The sequence below is a fragment of the Periplaneta americana genome, chromosome 9, assembly GCF_040183065.1.
Source record: "Periplaneta americana isolate PAMFEO1 chromosome 9, P.americana_PAMFEO1_priV1, whole genome shotgun sequence".
In the NCBI taxonomy this organism is placed as follows: domain Eukaryota; kingdom Metazoa; phylum Arthropoda; class Insecta; order Blattodea; family Blattidae; genus Periplaneta; species Periplaneta americana.
The window spans coordinates 93921621-93941260 of record NC_091125.1 but is presented as its reverse complement, the minus strand read 5'-3'; the positions used below and the strand labels follow the sequence as shown (position 1 = coordinate 93941260).

At 36.8% G+C, this 19640-nt stretch overlaps 2 protein-coding genes across 2 annotated transcripts in view; one reads left to right on the top strand and one right to left on the bottom strand.

Annotated features, from left to right (window-relative positions):
* Positions 1-19640, top strand: part of LOC138706260 (fatty acyl-CoA reductase wat-like) — a 235414-nt gene that overhangs the window by 110927 nt on the left and 104847 nt on the right. The window lies entirely within an intron of this gene.
* The window catches only part of LOC138706262 (putative fatty acyl-CoA reductase CG5065), a 94224-nt gene that overhangs the window by 57538 nt on the left and 17046 nt on the right, over positions 1-19640 (bottom strand). Inside the window, exons 2-3 of the mRNA XM_069835342.1 lie at positions 12697-12913; positions 1231-1479 (exon numbers count right to left, since the gene is read on the bottom strand). Of these exons, the coding sequence (XP_069691443.1) occupies positions 1231-1479; positions 12697-12906 (459 nt within the window). The 5' untranslated portion in view covers positions 12907-12913. The remainder of the gene's footprint in view (positions 1-1230; positions 1480-12696; positions 12914-19640) is intronic.

Below are 19640 nucleotides of genomic sequence, written 5' to 3'. Positions count from 1 at the left end.
TCGACGGCTCATTTCAAAAGGGAAACAACTCAAACTTCACAGTTTTGAGAAACCTTGATTTTAAAGCTTCATGTTGCTGTAAAAAATCCAATTCACACACTCTAATTTGAAACTTACATTATATATAAAACATTATTAAAAGAATTTAGAGTAATTCCAACAATCTTTTAATTCTTCACAGCAACATAAAGTTTTAAAATGCAGGTTTCTCAAAACTTTAAATTTTCAGTTGTTTCCCTTTTGAACTGGACCGTCGATATGAGAAATTATAAGAAATAAGACTAGGTATTATTAATAAAATCAGATTCAACCGAGAGTTTGTTCGCTGTATAACACACGTTTCCTATTTTTGTGAAGAAAGACACGCAGAAACTATAGCAACCCTGGGCGAAAAGGTGAAGGGAAAATGGAAAGAAGTACCCTCGCCCATGTCCTTTTCGCTTACTCCACTCTAGAAACAAACAAGTCAGGCAATGTCCATCAATGGTGGATTTTAGGCGACCAGCGAGAGCCAAAACCTATGATACCTCTCTTTCACAATTCATTACTCAGCAATGCTCGTCTACAGCCCCTGCATTTTGTCAAGACATTCGCGATGTGCAGAACGGGAACAACGTTTCTGTTAAGGGGGTAGGAGTAGAAGGGAAGGTCGGGCATGTGTCTACAGAGTTCAAGGCAAAGGTTAACAGATTCCCCTATGATTCGTAAGTAGACTCATCCGATCTCGTGCACAGCTCTGTAGGAAGAGTGGGGGAGTGTCTGGACATAATGCATGAGCTGTACCTGTGTACTCATATCGGTCTGAAGCATTAGTTTCTGCCGGGGAAGGTGGAGTGGTGAGTTAAGGAGTAGTCTGCAGTAACTTAGTAGAGTTGATAATAACCAGTCCTTAGCTATAGGTTGTTGCAGCAACATATTCAGGAACATTATTATTATTATTATTATTATTATTATTATTATTATTATTATTATCATCGAAAATCAAGAAGCAGCATTTGCTGCTACAGGACACTAGTAATATACGACAAATATGCATGTATCGTATCAAGTATTGTGGAAGTGTGGTTTGTAGACCTGGACAAATAATTTTTTAAAGATTATAGTAGCATTATGACCGTTGTGTTTAGTATAATATAGCGCTGAAATGTGATCAGGTTCAATAAATAAAAATTTGTTTGATATACAGTAACTTCATATTAGGCTAAGACCTAATGTCTCGTGCCTGTATACCTTGAGCCGACGCATTTCGCGGGCCAGTTCGAGAACGGACTGCGTACCACGCACGTTGATGTCGACAGCAATCCGGAGCTTCTCGTCGAAGCGCACCGTGGCGGCGCAGTGGAACACCACATCCACTTCCTCGGCGAGCAGCTGGCGATCCGAGGGACTGAGCCCCAATCCAGATTCAATGCAGTCTCCGCTCAAGGCCGTCACCTTCTGACAGAATTTGGGCATCTCTTCTTTCAGCTTCTCGAACAACTAAATAAGAGAAGAAACACATTTTTTCGAAGAATTATTATTAGGTCTATACTACTACTACTACTACTACTACTACTACTACTACTACTACTACTACTACTACTACTACTACTACTACTACTACTACTACTACTACTACCACTACAAGTACTACAACCACTACTACTACCACTACAAGTACTACAACTACCACTGTTATTATTACTTACTTACGGGTTTTAAGGAACCCGGAGGTTCATTGCCGCCCTCACATAAGTCCGCCAACGGTCCCTATCCTGAGCAAGATTAACCCAGTCCCTACCATCCTATCCCACCTCCCTCAAATCTTTTTAATATTATTCTCCCATCTACGTCTTATTCCCTCCGGCCTCCCAACTAACACTCTATTTCGTTTCTGGATTCGCCCATACGTGCTACATGCTCTGCCCATCTGAAATGTCTGGATTTAATGTTCATAATTATGTCAGATGAAGAATACAATGCGTGCAGTTCTGCGTTGTGTAACTTTCTCCATTCTCCTGTAACTTCATCCCTCTTAGCCCCAAATATTTTCCTAAGAACCTTATTCTCCGACACCCTTAATCTCTGTTCCTCTCTCAAAGTGAGAGTCCAAGTTTCACAACCATACAGAACAACCGGTAATGTGTCTGCTTTATAAATTCTAACTTTCAGATTTTTTGACTCCAGACTAGATGACAAAATTTTCTCTCTACCGAATATTAACACGCATTTTCCATATTTATTCTGCGTTTAATTTCCTCCCGAGTGTCATTTATATTTGTTACTGTTCCTCCAAAATATTTAAATTTTTCCATCTCTTAGAAAGATATATATCCGACTTCACAGCGAGAAGTGTCGTTTTCCGGATCCTAGTTGCCATCTTCTTCTGTCCTCCCATTCACTGTCTTGTAACTATCTCTGTGACATAGCATTTTAACGAAAGATATATCTCCAATTTTTATAGTTCCATTTCATATTATTATTATTATTATTATTATTATTATTATTATTATTATTATTATTATTATTATTAAATGTAGTAAGATTTATTACGGCATGACTTACACAAATATACGTCAATTAGCATATGATTATGCTCGTCGTTTAGTTTGGAAGTTTACCGAAGCACAGGATAATGACAGAATTGCTGGCATTGCCTGACTTTAGGGCTTCATGAAGCCACATGACAACTCAGAATGAGAAAACCTGAGAACACTAGTCTGTCAAGAGCTACTTCTACAATGTCAGTTTATGTAGAATGCTACAGGACATACTAGCTGTAAAAAGAAATGACACCCTGGACACTTTTTTTTTCTGGCGTAATATGTAACAAGGGAAACTAAAATTCTTAATGTTGGACAAGTGGAAGAGGTAGATGGGCAATGATAGGTTTGTATAGACATTTTGACAAAGTTGGAACTTTACATATCTTAAAGCTGAGAAGTATGATATTGCTATAAAATTAACACAGCCGGAAAATTCAGGAGAAAGTGCTCTAATTATGGCAATAAAAGACTTCGATGTAGGCTTCAGTAGTTTTAAAGAAAAAAAAATGTAACCATAGTAGTACATATTATATGGCTTTTTGACTTAATTGGTTCTTTAACAGATGATTTGGACATTGTTCTAAAGTGCCTTATACCTATTCAAAGGTACCTCATACATGGGACAGTTTTTAACATGTTAAAAGAGTTAGTTCTGACTTAATTTACGTTTGAGATGTAATTTCTGCAGATATAAAATTCTGAAGTGTTTATTAAGCAGTATGTAATAATTATGTGCCATTTAAAGTTAAAAAAATAATCATGGATATGAATAAAAAATGTAAATAGGAGATCTGTGCCTCTTTCTCCACTATAGGTATTGATTGTAAGATTAGAAATATGGGTCCCGACGCATCATTATGGGAATTTGTGGCTCTAACGACATCATTTAGCGCTACACCCGGAGAGTAAGTAATCGATGGTATTGTTTCATGTGGTTGGAGAAAAAAATAATACTTTAAAAGATAAACACGTCGCACGATGTCTGTATAAAAAAGAAGACAGAGCACAAAAGGCAGCTTTTATTCTCACTGTATCTCAAAATAAATTTTCAAAGTGTGTGCCAAGCACTTTATTGAAAAACTGTTAAGTTTGGAACTACGGACCGTTGGACTTTGAAAAATACATCAGGTACTAGATCTCGAATTTCACCTACAGCAGCTGTAATTAGTGTCAAAATTTCTTCTCAGTTCTTTGTGGTTCTGGTACACAAGAGCTTCCATTTACCCCACAGGAATAAATTAAAATGTTTGGTGACCTTGTTAGTCAATGAAATGAAAACTTTAACAACTATAAAAAAACTTAGAAACAGAACCACACAAAGCATTAGGAATGCTAAACGCCGTCACGCCCTGAGTCTCGTCGACCCGACCATTCCCCCACGGTCTTTCTGGAATAACTTACGTGATATGGGAGTAGGGAAGAAAGCATCAGAAGCTGAAGTTATAAACATACCACTTGATAAACTCAATGAATACTTTACCTCACTTACCACTATACGACCTGAAAAGCAGTCAAAACTAAATACAATTAATACCTTCCTAGCTAATCCCCCTCCTTCTCGCGAAAAAATTTTCTTCTTGCACATTACTGATTCTGAAGTAAGAAGGGCTCTTCAAAGGATTAAATCTAAAGCACAAGGCGCTGATAACATAAGCATAGACTTTATCAATAAGTTAGTCTATGTCGTGCTTCCCGTAATAACCCATATTTTCAATTCTTCAATTATTACGTCTTTTATCAGCATCTCTGGATAACAGCTTTGGTACGTCCACTTCCTAAAGTAAATTCACCTACTTCTGCAAAAGACTATAGGCCAGTCTCTATTCTTCCTGTTTTATCTAAAACCCTGGAACGCATCATTCATAAGCAGTTGTCAGACTACCTAATAGAATTTAATCTTTTAGATCCTTTACAATCAGGATTCAGAAATGGCCATAGCACTTCTACTGCGTTGTTGAATGTTACTGAGGACATACGCGCAGCCATGGATAAACGACAGGCTACTGTACTAATTTTATTGGACTATAGCAAAGCCTTTGATTCTGTTGACTTCGATCTACTATTGACTAAACTACAAACGCAACATCTTTCTGATAGTGCTATCACCTGGATGTACTTCTACCTTACCGGCCGCCAGCAGCGTGTCATATATAATAACCGTTTCTCATCCTGGCGTACTGCAGACACAGGAGTTCCTCAGGGATCAATATTAGGCCCCTTGCTCTTCTCTATTTATATAAATAGAATTTCTAGATCATTTAAGCACTGTAGATATCAAATATATGCAGACGACGTTCAATTGCATATTTCAGCCCGTTCTGATGCACTAAATGATAGCATTAATAGTCCTAATGTAGATCTTGATTCCATGTCTTTCTGGTCTCAACGATTTGGGCTTAACCTAAACGCATGTAAATTACATGCTATTCTGTTCGCGAACCGTAGATTAATTCCTGACGTCAACGACCTGAATATTCCAGCTGTGAAACTGGATAAACAATCATCCCGTTTATTTCTGCCTTAAAAAACTTCGTAGTGCATTACGAATCTAATCTCAATTGTTGAGTGATCTCAGGATTGATTCCGCTCAGAAACTACAGCGTGTTCACAATGCGTGCGTCCGCTTCATTTGTAATGTTCGATACTATGATCATATCTCACCTTCTTTCGAGAAGTTCTCATGCCCTAGGCTACATGAGAGGAGAAATCTGCACTCACTTTCTCACTTATATCGAATTATACACACTTCATCCCCCTATTATTTATTCGATCGTTTTCATACTCTCTTTCGCTATCATAATATTAATACTCGGTAATACAACGCGATAACACGCTAGAAATTTCACTTCATACATCATCTCTGTATGCCTCATCTTTCACTGTTGCTACCTCTCGTCACTGGAACTCTCTGCCGCCTGAAGTCAAGGGCTGCCGAACATTGAAATCTTTCAAATCCAAGTTAGAAAATTATCTTGCGATGAGTTGCCAAACTAACTTACTATTATGACAAGTGTTGTTTTGCATGTTACCACGTATTCGCATTTTTTTCTGTTCTAGTGATATTTAACTTATTTTATATTTTTGTTTTCATATTTTGCGATAAAGGTACATCTATAATCTGGTACGTTGAGCTATATATATAATCATAATTGTCCTTACTATGTGTACTTAAAAATATTGTATTTATTGTATGCTTTGTACTGCACTATTTTATTATTACTCTTAGTATTATTATTACTATTCTTATTTATTATTATTATTATTATTATTATTATTATTATTATTATTATCAATAATTGTCTTATTTTTTATACTTTGTATGTCTCGTTTATTTTGACCTGCTGTTCACATTTTATTATGCTTTTTCCTTTCTTTCTGTATGTTATATATTATGTCTGATTTTTACTTACTTGTTGTTTACATTGTATTATGATTATCTTATTCAGTTTTGTGTGTAAAATTGTAGTGTACTTTGTAAATTTGTAGTGTTTTTGTAACGCAATTTTACTCCTGGTTGAGTGTTAGAGAAGGCCGTATGGCCTTAACTCTACCAGGCTAAATAAATCATTATTATTATTATTATTATTATTATTATTATTATTATTATTATTATGCATACACACATATTCATACGTACTTACGTACATACATACTGCGTACTTACGTACATACAGGCTTAGGAACTGAGATGACTTAAGACTGCAGTAAGATTTGGAACGGTTCTACTATATCGTCGCTTCAATGGTAAAGTTGCGAATCTGCATTTTTGGGAGAATTTGAATTATAACTTTGTTTTCGTTGTTACTAATCAAGACACACTTTGGTGAGCTTTTGAAAGTGTATAAAAATAACAGTTGCTGGAATCACCGATATCAGGTTTACGAAATTGTTAGAACAAGGTACTGCAACCATGGTAAATTTGCGACTAGTCAGTTTCGCATCTTTACCACAGAAGCTCTCGCAGGATTATTACAGAGACTAACCACAATAAATTTGTGAACATATTATTATCAGATACATTTTAATGCAAGCAGGTTGGTAGTAGTGTGCAACACGATAGTAGTACTTTTTCTAATTAGGGAATGCATCCAGGAGTATGTTATGGCGAATGAAGAAAAGGGTATTCCAGCAGATTTTCGTAATGCTAAATCTTTAGCCAGTAGAGCTATTAGGAAACAGCCGAGGAGCAGAGTGATTTTAACAGTGATGACAGTGGTGATTGCATACTATTGTCTCTCGAAACTTCGGACTCAGACGAATGTGACGTGCCAGATGTCCAGTCTCTTCAAACTAATTGTCCCTTTTCAACCATCTTGCATGAAAATGATGTCCTTAACAGCTCAATCCTCCAGAACTGGCAACTGCAACAATGCAAGAACTCCCAATGGAAAGACACCTTCAGCAGCATCTCAACATTCGCCAGCGAAGAAAAAGCAAATTTCTGACCTCAGTAAGTGGAAACGAAATGCACAGCGACTGAAGAGATTCAAGGGTAAAGAATATTAACGTCGAAGGGAAAACCTGTACCTACTAGAACAATCAAGCATCCACCTTGTTTAAATCGTCCGAATCACCAATGCTGTATCATTATTATGCAATATAAAAGAGAGCACATTTACGAAGAATTCCGTGAGTTAGAAAACCTGAAACAACAGCGTCAGTTTGTTTTGAAAAACATTAGAATTAATACTACAGCAAGAAAGACTACTGGTGGACCCTCAAGGAGGACGAGCACTAAAGTTTATACTCTTAATTACGATGGTGAAAATAAAGCTGTTTGTAGGGAATTCTTTCTGGTAACATTGAATATAACTGAAGGTCTTATAAGAGATGCATTCAACAAACTTTTACCGTCAAGAGTTCTGCAAAAGGATAAAAGAGGGAGAAAGTCACCTCCTCGTAAACTTAAGAATGATGATGGACGTTCATTAGAACTCATATTCTGTCCTCATCCATGGAGTCATATTACCGCCGCAAGACATCAGAGAACAAGTATCCAGATTCTTCGCTCAACGTATCAATATGTACAGCATGTACAAATCAAAGTGTGAGGAAGCTGGAAAGAAACCAATTGGATCGAAAAAGTACCGGACAATTTTTCGAGAATACAACCTGCTTTTCCATAGGGCAAAGAAAGACATATTCAAGCGATGTGTGGCACACTAAGAAATGGTATCTGAGACAGGCTAAAATTATGACGAAACATCTTACTTGAAGCATTTGAAACGCAAAGAAGCTACTCGTGTACACAGGAACGAAGAAAATGAAGCTGCCTAAAATGATTCTAAAGTAATCTCATTCAACTTTGATTTACAAGCGGTTCTCATTATTTCCAAGGCAGCAGCTGGCCATTTTGCTGTATGAGAAATCTTGCCGTCTACAATCTCACCATATATAATCTTGGGATGAGACAGAGGGAAAACGGGGAATTATAGAACTCTCCACTTACATCAACAAATATTTGATGGATGAAAGTGGAATACAACATGTTAGGATGATGTCTGATAGGTGTGCTGGGCAGCATAAAAATGCCTCTTTTGCTAACATCTGTCTTCATGTTCTAAGAAATCATTCAACCATACACCTGATTGATCATGCATTTTTTTAACCTGGTCACAGTCAAATGAAATGTGACTCCACTCATTAAACAATTTATCAGAAGTCAAAAGCTATCCCTATTTATTCTCCAGATGGATGAGCGCAAGTGATGAGAGCAGCTCGTGCAAATCCACGACCTTGCTAAGACGTGTCAACCCTTCTGCATGACGACTTTGATGACTTCAATAGCAGTAAGTAATATTTTCAGTGGCGTAATTCCTCAAACGCAAAAAAAAAAAAGTAAATTTCCGTGACGCAGTTTGGCTACAGTACCGGTATTGAAAGGAGAAAGAAGATACAGTCTTCATAAAAACTGACAACACAGCTCAGAGTTTCAAGAATTGGCACTTGTGAGGAGAAGGGGCCGTCCGCATTCATCATCACAATTTGTACATCCATATTCCATCAGATTCAAAATCTCTGCTACGAAGGAAAGAGGTCTGATAAAATTATGAATAGATTTGCTCATTCCAAGAAAATATCATACCTTCTACCCAAATTTACCATCATCGTCTGTTGCCCGTGATGTCTTACCTGGAACAATCTGGCAGTGACGAGTGATCATGTTTTCCATTATAGCTTAAGACATTTTCATGCCAGATAAAAATACTTTTTGCACTTATAATAATATTGTGTTATTGGTTTGGTTAAGAGTAAAGTTATTATTACTACTACTACTACTACTAATTATTATTATTATTATTATTATTATTATTATTATTATTATTATTATTATTATTATTATTATAGGTCACTAATTTTAAGTGAAATGTGTATTTTGTTTAAAGTCTTTGGGCCGTATTCATAGACACTTTTAGCGCGGGTTTCCGGTGGATGATCAGCGTTTCTCGTATTCATAAACCAGTGTTAGCGATAGGATATGATTTGAATTCTGTACTAGTAACCAGTGGATAGCCGGGGCTAGCTTAGTACGCTCGTAGCGCGTGCTGCGAAATGTCTATGAATAGCACCCAAAGGGTTTTAATAGCTATAATAAATACAACAGTCTTAAAAGAGATTCGCAAATTTACTATTACATGTACAGGTAACAACTGTATCTCAAATATCGTCTGTGACGTTGGTAAAGTTGCGAATCTGCTTTTTAAGGATATCATTATAAAGAGGTCGAAAAAATAGTTTGCCTTGCGTTGGTTTCAACAGAATAGCTATAAAATCTTATTTTTATTATACAATTATAAAAATTGTAATTTTGCAGTTTCGCAACTTTACCATTGGAACGACGATATATGACGCCAGAGTAGTAAAACCATAGCTGCCACGAATCAAACAACCCGACTCTCAGGATAAACGGGTCACATACGAAGTTGGAACTGTGCCATTACAGGTACAACACACAGAAGTGAATTTCTTATTTGTTATTTCGTACACATTCCTCAACTAGGGCATCTTTCTGTCACAGTGTTCCATTATTGTTTAACACAGTGAAATGTAATTACGACAACAGAACGCTCGACTCGGATACAAGTTCAATGTAGGCTACTGTACATTGGAGTAATTTGGAAGTGAGATTCTTTATACAAAAAGTACGGAAAAATTGTCTGTATAGTATATAAGGTTGAAGTAAAAGTGAAAACAACACAAGCCACAGAAAAAAAAAAAAAACATTGCAATAGTAAGTTGGACAGGAAATCTGTCAATCAATCAATCTGTCAAAAATCAATTGACTAGGTTCCTACAACGTCTACAAGTTGGTCACTTTATTTAGACGAAAAATAATAATTTTGTAGAGATTTATGTACCATGATGGTAAGTGTCAATATTCCTTTTAATAAATTTGATAATCCCCATTTTAGAGGGTTTCTAAAACAATACATAAACCAGGGCATCCCGACTGAGATCATTTTACACAAAGCTGATTTGCCCATTTGTTATGAAGAGAGGATTAATAACATTAGAAAATATATTTTAGGCAATAAAATGTGGGTCTCAATTGATGAAAAGTCTAATGCTACTGGCAGGAGTGTGGGTATTGTGGTTGTGGGTATTTTGTCACCAAACAACGCAAGACAGAAACTTTTAGTAACACTGAAATACTGCCAAAGGTGAACCATACGACAACAGAAGAGCTGTTCACAACATCTACAGTAGCCTATGTCTCTTTTAATGGCCCCAAGGTATACAATATTATGATGTGTTGCTACTCGTCAACAACGCTGCTCCATATATTGTGAAAGCGGCAAAAATTCTACAAGTTCATTACAGAAACTTGTTTCTGTAACCAGTTTTGCGCACGAGCTCCTTAGAGTAGTTGAAAATATTCGTGCCTGTTACAGCGATGTTGATAAGTTCATAGTCAACGTGGAAAAAAATCTGTCGGAAAGCCCCTTTAAGAATATTAATGTTCAGAAAAATGGTACGTGAAGTTTTCATTCCTCCAAGTCCAATAATAACAAGATGGGGTTCATGGTTAAACGCGGCGTTATATTATGCTGAACATTATATCATCATCACGAAAATAATACTTTGGACAGCAAAGAGGCATCTTCCATTGATATTATTAAATCACTAATGTCCCAACAATTAATTTTCGTATGTTGATCATTATTCACTGTTTGCCCACATGAACAACGCAGAATGAATATGTAAGTACGCAGAAAATGGTTCAGTTTTCATAGTTACCAGACTATAGTATCTTAGGACTTGCTTATTTACATCCAGTCTATTCTCATAGAGCGCTTAAAAGAAGTTATAGTGTATGCGTAAGTACGTTGTTGTTAGCTCGTCTCGGTCCCTAAGCATACATACATACATATATACATACAAAATTATAGTTGTTTGCAAATATATTGGGATTTATATTTTTCGAATGGGGTGAAGAAGCTGTAAGTAGTGGGGCCGGGGGTCGCAAATACAAATCTAGCCCAAAAGTGGTCACTCCTTCAGAAAGTTTGGAAACCACTGCCCTAGAGAGTAGCCATGTCGCTCCAAGCCATTTTCACGATCTATCTTGTGTTCGGTTGATCTCCTTAGTCGCGATAGGCCTGACTGTGAATTCATTCAGTGAGGATTAAAGTTTTGTAATTTTTTTTAGTTGGTTATTTTACGACGCTTTGGTTATCTACGTACTGAATGAGATGAAGGTGATAATGTCAGCGAAATGAGTCCATGGTCCAGCGTCGAAAGCTATGCAGAATTTGCTCTTAAGAGGTTTGAGGGAAAACCCTGGTGCAGACCTCAACCAGGAAACTTGTCCCAACCAGGCCCGCTTGTTTCACTGTCAGGCCTGGTATAACAATTACTCCAGAGCAGTGGACAAGTTTTGTAATTCCACGCCATATTGATGTGTGTATGATTGTTATTACGGGGATTGGTGACATCGATTTTAATGTGTATGTTAGGTTTAAGCAAATTTGCTTGGATGTTATAGTTTTTGTATTGTTATTGTCATTAATGTTCCTACCGCTCTCAGAGGGACGAAAGTACTTTTAGTATGTTGTTTTTAGGTGTTGGGGGAGGGAAGTAACTATTTACATAATATTGTTGTTACGGTTGTTTGAGATCTATTTTTTTACTGTTTAATTAAAGTGGCCTTGATGGTTAGTGATGATCGGGGTTGTCGCTTGTTCAGTGTAACCACAAGGTCTCCAGTTTTCTATTTAAGGAGACAATCGTTCACGATGTTTCATGTTCCGTGGATGGGAGTGGGGTCACGATTATCACAGTGCCTGATTACAGGTGTGACCCAATTTTCTCTCAATTGTGCACAACTAAATCTATCCTTAGCACCTTCAATAGTCGCTTAATTAATCTTGATTGCTCAATTTGTTTGGCAGTTATGTTAATTTCAACTACAAATATGTAAGATAATTTATTTCAAACCGAATATGTTATTATATTAATCATGAAGCCAGGGAGGGTCTTTTGCCTGAGTCACATTATACTGTACTTCCTGCATTAGTCTTAAACAGAATTCAATTTATTGAGGGGCACTATGACCCTAAAACCTAGCACTGCGACCTTTCGGGATCTGTTGCGCTAATCTCCACAGACTGACTACGCTAAGGTTCACTCCATATCGAGATTTCGAACAGGCAACCCCCCCCCCCCACGTCCTCCATGCGTCACCAGCAGGCGTTCGGAGAAACGTTGTCAGATTGATGTAGAGACCTAAATGAGGGAGCGAGAGCACCTCGAGAGAAGCTCAACTGATACCTTGTCCGCACAAGTATCACTAAGGATTTTTCAATTAAAAATCACCGGCTTGACCAGGCCTAGAATCCGGACCGGCTGCGTAATAGGCTGAAGGTCGGATTACTCCGCCACCGCAGTTGTACGAAGAATTTCTTCGTTAATGAAATCATGCTACCCGCGTGTACACTTGTGAACACAGATGTGATTATTATTCTTATTCTTTTGTTATTATAGAAGCTGACATTGAATTCATTTTGTTTCCAGAACTGAATACAACTCATTAGACATTATCACTACACCATTGATTTCTATGTAAACTTTCTGTTATGAGACTTCATCAAAGATTTGCATGATGACACTATTTAAAGTCGATCAAAATGTCAGGTGGATTCACTGATGATTTTACTGGGAGGCAACGTACCAGGTCGTTGAATATCTCTTCCAGTCGAGTATGGACGTCCTTGCCCTTCTTGCTGCGCATTAGAATGTAGATGTTATTGATATACGGACATGACCGAAGTAGCTTCTCCATCAGCAACTTGCCCATGAAGCCGGTGCCCCCGGTTATGAATATGTTGGCACCTCTATAGAACTCCTGGATTACGGAACCTCTTTCCTCTAATACTTCCATGTCAGACCTGTCAACATACATTCAAGCAAAATTATATAATGCATGCTATTATCTGTTGTAAATGTACAGCGATATACGAAATTTGCGTTGAATATATGTATGTAGCTTACTTTTTTTTTCGATTTATTAATATTTGTCACACTGTAGGAAATAAGTATGTTAGGAACTAAGAGATAATTATGTAGATTTTTAATATTACAGTAGGCCTATAATAATCATGAATTAATAGTCTCACACTTCGTACACACAATAAGATTGAAGAAGATGCTACCAGTGCCATACGATACGTTGAACGTTGAGATCTTTATTCCCAGTCAAGTTCAGCTTCTCTCTCTCTCTCTCTCTCTCTCTCTCTCTCTTTGTCGGAATTTTGCTACACACCTTGTGAATCCTCTCTCAAAGTCATTGCTCGCAACGCCAAAAATAAGTATTTCGGGAAAATTTTGAGCACCATTGTGGCTAGGTTACACATAGTGCCTGTTGTCTTTTCTAAGGCTGAAACACAATTTTCGAGGTGTGTTACAGAAGCAATTGGCAACATACTGTAGCTACTTGTTCTTCTCTTATAATTCAGCTTTACTACGAGTATATTCAAGAATTGTTCATAATGAACCCTGGAACTACAATACACAAGAGTCGTGGTTTGATCTTTAACGAAGATTTCGGCTCATAGGTTTTAAGAAATAGTAAACACAGGAGACGATGTAACCTATCTTTGCTAATGGATAAGCCTCTGCTAATGTAAACACTTTTCTTCGTGGATTATTACTTTTCGATTAGCTTATGAAAATTGTCAAAATATCTGCAGTAGGAGGACACATCCTGTAGTGAGAAATGTGATAAACGAGATTGAATGTGTCATAAATATTAGTCCAGAGAGCCAGTGGGATGGAATAAGATGGCGCATATAATTTCAAAATTTCTTCCTCTTATTATTATTATTGCTTTTTTTTAGACGTCATTGTACTTACGTCAGATTTTTATGCCACAGGACAAGCAACACATTTGACCCCATTTTTGTATCGAAGAGTTCGAAAAAAATATATTGATTTTATGTATTAACGGTTAGTGTATTCATCCAATTTAGAGCGTTTGTACGTAAGGTTACACGATTTCGTACGAGAGTCAATTTTATTCATTTGCAATGCCGATATCTATGCCAATTTGGAACAACTGGATAATACGCACGGTAGACCAACGTCGCGTCGGTAGTCACCGGGCCGTACCGAGCCGTGTCAAACAAAAACAATAGAAAAAATGACAGTAAAATTCGCGAGTATATAAATCAAGTAAATAATTCATTCCACTAGTAAAGTGCAATGTTTATGCAGTACAACGACGGTGTTTTAAATGCACCAAAAAATGCAGATGTAGTAAGATTTTTAAGTAGGTTATCACAACGAAATAAAGGAGGAAAGAGGTGTGTTTCAGGGAATATCATTCAAATGAAGGAAAGTAAATTTCCGATTAATGTTCACCGAAATGTTAAGTACTTAATTATGAACGCGCTGCCGTTTTATTTGTTGTGTAGAGAAAATACCTCGTCTTTTACAAAGAAAACTTTTAGCGGCCATGAAATTATTCACCGCTTTCATCATATTATTGTTTATCAATATTACGAAAGAAAAGCTATCATAAGGGCCATGACCTACAGGATCATCTTGGCTGTCTGCGCATGCGCGGACTTGTTTAATAAATATCTAAACTGTCTAAACCTAACATTCATATAATATGCAAGATGTGTAACCGGAGCAAGAAGGATCTTCTCGATTTGATCTGGAATTGAGGCCGTCGCCGCTCTCCTAGTTGCTGCAGAATTACTGTTGGGTGTAATTAGTTGAGATAATTCTTTAACATAAACAACATTTTTAACAAGTAATCTTATAATAATAATAATAATAATAATAATAATAATAATAATAATCTGCGTCTCTATATAATAACTTGTCTATATTTTGCATTTATTATTATCTCTTAATCTCTATTTTCAGGTGAAACAATTACAAAACACACAACATCAACTACGAAAACTATCTTGAACTTACGACAATTCCCAGCCATGATTACTCTAAATATTTTATCACCTTCATTATAAAATTTAAATTTTAACATTGACTAATTTAATCACCGTATATCAATTGTAAAGTAGTCATCAACGTCAAACAACATTCATTCAAATGCCAACGGCCTCTCTAAGCGAAATAATTACAAAACACAAGCACATTAACTACGCATACTACCTTGCAACTTATGACAACTTTCAGCCATGACTACTTGAAATATTTCATTATCATCATTGTAAATTTTAAAAATAACATCATTGACAAATTTTAAACATTGTATATTAATTGTAACATGAGCTATATGTATAAAATAAAATTTTCGTCCAGTCTAAGTTCAAATTCAAAGATTATCTTAATATTCATCCTGTTTCATGTTATATCTACATAAAGCTCATGAATTTCATGTACCACATATATTGTTCTCTATTTTCCTTGTTATTTGCATAATATGTTATTATAGGTCCAGATAATATGTATTGTTATATCTGAAGATGCCCTAAACGGCGAAAACGTTCATATATTGTGATTAAATAGCAAATAAACATTTGCAAGTTTATGTGCCTTAAGATTGAAATTCATTAAATACTTATTAATAAGAAGTGAATGTGTTGACGATTGATCAGTGGAGTGTCTTCTAAAACATGAGGTATGGTTCCGGTGAATTTCAATGTTGTGAAGGCCATAACTCGGAAATGAAGCATTTCCGGACACATGTTGTAATGAACTATTTTGATTGTCTACATGTGAAATTATGCCCCGGATTTTTAAACACTCTGTATCAAACAAATAATATCTAACTACCTACGTGGAATCGTCTCAGAATGTACATACGGAAATAAATTCAAGCAAGAATCACGCTGCCATTGCATGAGAGGTCCGCGCATGCGCAACAGTAATACTGTTGTTATCGCGAGCTCCTTCACCTAAGCCACGTAATCTACTCGCAATATTTACGCAGATACACCTTGTCACCAACAGTGGTGCCTTGGGAAGTGTATAACGCCATCAGCAGCGAATCCCAAGACGCACACACGTTTAAATTGAGCCCTTCTGCAACCTGATTGGCTGCCGGAAATAAGAGCGACGGGACCATAATTTAAAACTTTCTCTGTGATAAATATAAGAATAATTCCCAAGAAACATAAAAATTATGTGGGAAATAAAAGCAATAATTAGTTAACCACTGTTGAGGACATGAAATTGCCACGATGATAGTGGATACATCTCCCTGGGGTATAAATTGGGTCGTTTCCACTTCAACATGGAGCTAATTTATAATTCTGTGTATTACTGCATAGCGTCCTAAAAATGGGACGTGCGTAAAATACTGATTTCTATGGAACATTTTCTTGTTTAGTACAGTTGGAGGCATTGTTTAGAAGGTAAATTATTACATTGTATTATGGTGTTGCAGTATTTGAATTACGCGCGAACATTTGTTCACACCAGCTAATTTTTTACAAGATGGCAGGATAACAGTATTTTGTGACGCACCGCGTGTAAGTTCATTCTTAGTTACTCTGCAATGGTGGTACAGAAATCTGATTTTTATTTTCACATAATGAGTTGAATACTTCAGTTTTCATGTGGTATATAACAACAATAAAATTTTCTTGTATGTTGCTAGGTACACGATGAAATAAAGTGCCGTCCTAAAAATAGGACGCCATGCAGTGTGCACTCCTGGAGTATTCTATAATATGTACAGTATATGGTTTCCATTACATTGTTTTATTTCCAGTCTAACCGTGAGTGAAATTCTGGGGTTAATGGAAAATCAAAATAATAATAATAATGAGAGTCTGATATATGTACCCCTCCAGAAGATTTCCATTATACAAATAAATACAGTGATAAATCGGACGACGAGCATGAGGCTTATTTGAATAATCTTGACGGTAAAATGCTACTTAGTAAAGCGGAATTACAAAAAAAATATGTAATGATGATAATGAAGATGACATTGTTGATGAAAGTATGCCAGAGTCTTCTAACATAAAAGCTGCAACAAATGATTTTGAAAGTACATTAGACAAAAAATGGAGCTGAGGTTTCTCGCACAAGTTATTGCCGTCCGAAAAGAAGGAAGCTAATATATGAACATTTCCAAGACAGAGAAGGTAATTCCAGGTAGAAGGCCATCATACTACTACAACTACAAGTACTATTATTACTACTATAACCACCAACGTACCGCGCCGTGGCATCGTGGTCTAAGGCATCCTGCCTCGGACTCGCGTTACGGAATGAGCGCTGGTTCGAGTCCACATTGGGGAAGAAATTTTCTCATGAAATTTCGGCCATTGTATGGGACCGGTGCCCACCCAGCATCGTCATGCATTTGTGGAGCTACGATAGGTAGCGAAAATCCGGTTTCGGAAACCAGCTATAACGGCTAGGGGGGAATAATCGTGCTAACCACACGATACCTCCATTCTGGTTGGAGGATAGTCCACCTCTGTTTCGGCATGTGGACGTGAGACCAGCAGCAGGCTGGTCGGTCTTGGCTCTTCATGGGCTGTAGAGCTACGAATTTTTTTACAATCACCACCATCAACACCAGCGCTAGCAGCAGCAATAGCAGCACCAGCGTTGCCAACCGTGGCCGAATTCGGCTAAACGTAGCTTAATTTTTAGTAATGTAGCTTGTAGCAGAATGGTCGTAGCCGAATGTCAAAATGTAGCCGAATTGAGATTCAATCGAGCGACCATGTGTGAAACTCCACTTTTATGTGTAAACCCTTTTTTTCAACAAATTTATTTTCTCATATTAATACCCACCAGAATTTCCTCACTTCCTCATTAAAATTACGAAAACATACCGGTAGAAACTTTGTGTCACAGACTGAATTCTGAACAATGTGACCCACATTTAAGGCAAGGATAGCATTGCTATTTTCAGTTTTATTTTGCTGTTATGTGAATAGCGTTTATTACCTAACTGACAATTTCTGTACTCATGAATTTGCAGACACCCGTCAGGCGGTTTATTAGGGGTCGCCTACCCACCAAAAGTAAACCAGTAACCTGACAGTTCCTCTGTTGGTGAACTTCCCGGCACACAGCAGAGTTTTTATTAGGGGTCGCCTACTCCACAAAAGTAACCGTACTCCGACTTCAAATAACAATGACACTTAAAGCCTCTTAGATTTAAAAAACTGGGTCTTCCCACGCATATCTATCCCATTGTCCACTTGTTGCGACACTTGGTGCAAAACATTGTAAACATCATAACATTGATCCTCGGTTCTATTTATTACTCAAGAATAAGGACTATCTCTAAAGTTCTAAAATATCTCCAGACATACCGCACTTTACGAAAGGTCTTCTGATGATACAGTGTTTAGGCCTATAATGTTTTGCACAAAATGTCGCAACAAATTGGCACTGAGATAGATATGAATGAGAAGGCCGGGAACGGCCAGTTTTCAAAATGGGTGAGTCTTATGTTTCATTGTTATTTATTTCCTTTTATGGCGTCTTCCCCCGTCAGTATAGTGGAAATAAGGAAAACAGTCTTACATGTGTCTGATTTCCAGTCAGTCGAGTTCTACTAAGATTGGACATACTTAGTAAATGTAACTTTTTTGTGCAGTTTAGTGTAGTGTGTTGTGATTTCATTTTGAGTTCTGACAGTGAGTGTCAATCATCCAAGAGGAATTAATTCACGTAATAAGCTTGCTACGAACACACTGATTGGTCTCCTGTTATCATCGCATGCTAAGATCAATGACAAGTCAGTGTTATATCCTAAGGCAGGACCAAGTGACGAACAACAGGAAGAAAAAGAGGTTGATGGCTTCTTCAATGTGTGTTAGTGTTACAAAATTGTAACTGTAAATATGTACCTACAAATATCTAAACACGTGGACACTGTGACTTTTTTTTTTGTATGTGTTAGAAAGTGTTATCAGAAGAATCAACTAGATTTCATTATGTGAGTTAATAAATACCGGTACTTTACCTTTTTTATATTGCTGCATGCTTTGTAGAGTGGGTTAGCAACGCTTTACCAAACCTATAGAAGTGTGTTGATGATTAGGCCTATGTATTGATTTTTCGGTTTGTAAAAAATAATAATGATCACTATGAATATTAACATTAATAACTCCAATAATAATAATAATAATAATAATAATAATAATAATAATAATAATAATAATAATAATAATAATAATCATAATTAAAATAATAATCATAATTAAAATAATAATAATAATAATAATAATAATAATAATTGTATTCGTAGCTCTTTCGAATTATTTTTATTAAATTAATATAACGCTCAATGAAATCATCGTTAAACGCAGCAGATTGAACGACACATACGCAAATTCTTCAAGTTTTGAGCGTAGCTTAATTTCAGTCTTTGTAGCTGAATTTCGGGATGTTTGTAGCCGACTCGCTCGTGTTCAGGTTGGCAACGCTGAGCAGCACCACCACTAGCAGCAACAGCAGTACCAGCGCTAGCACAAAAAGAGCAGCACCAGCGTTGGCAGTACCGATGTTAGCAACAGCGGCAACAACAGAGTGGTGGTCCATCTTCGCTTATTTTCTTTATGATGCCGTAGTAAATGCTCTGTTTCTGTACAGAAAAATGAAGCCTCAAAACTCTTCAGAACCGCTCCTCAACTTTTGCCGTCTCCTGGCTTTTACAGTACTGAAAAGACA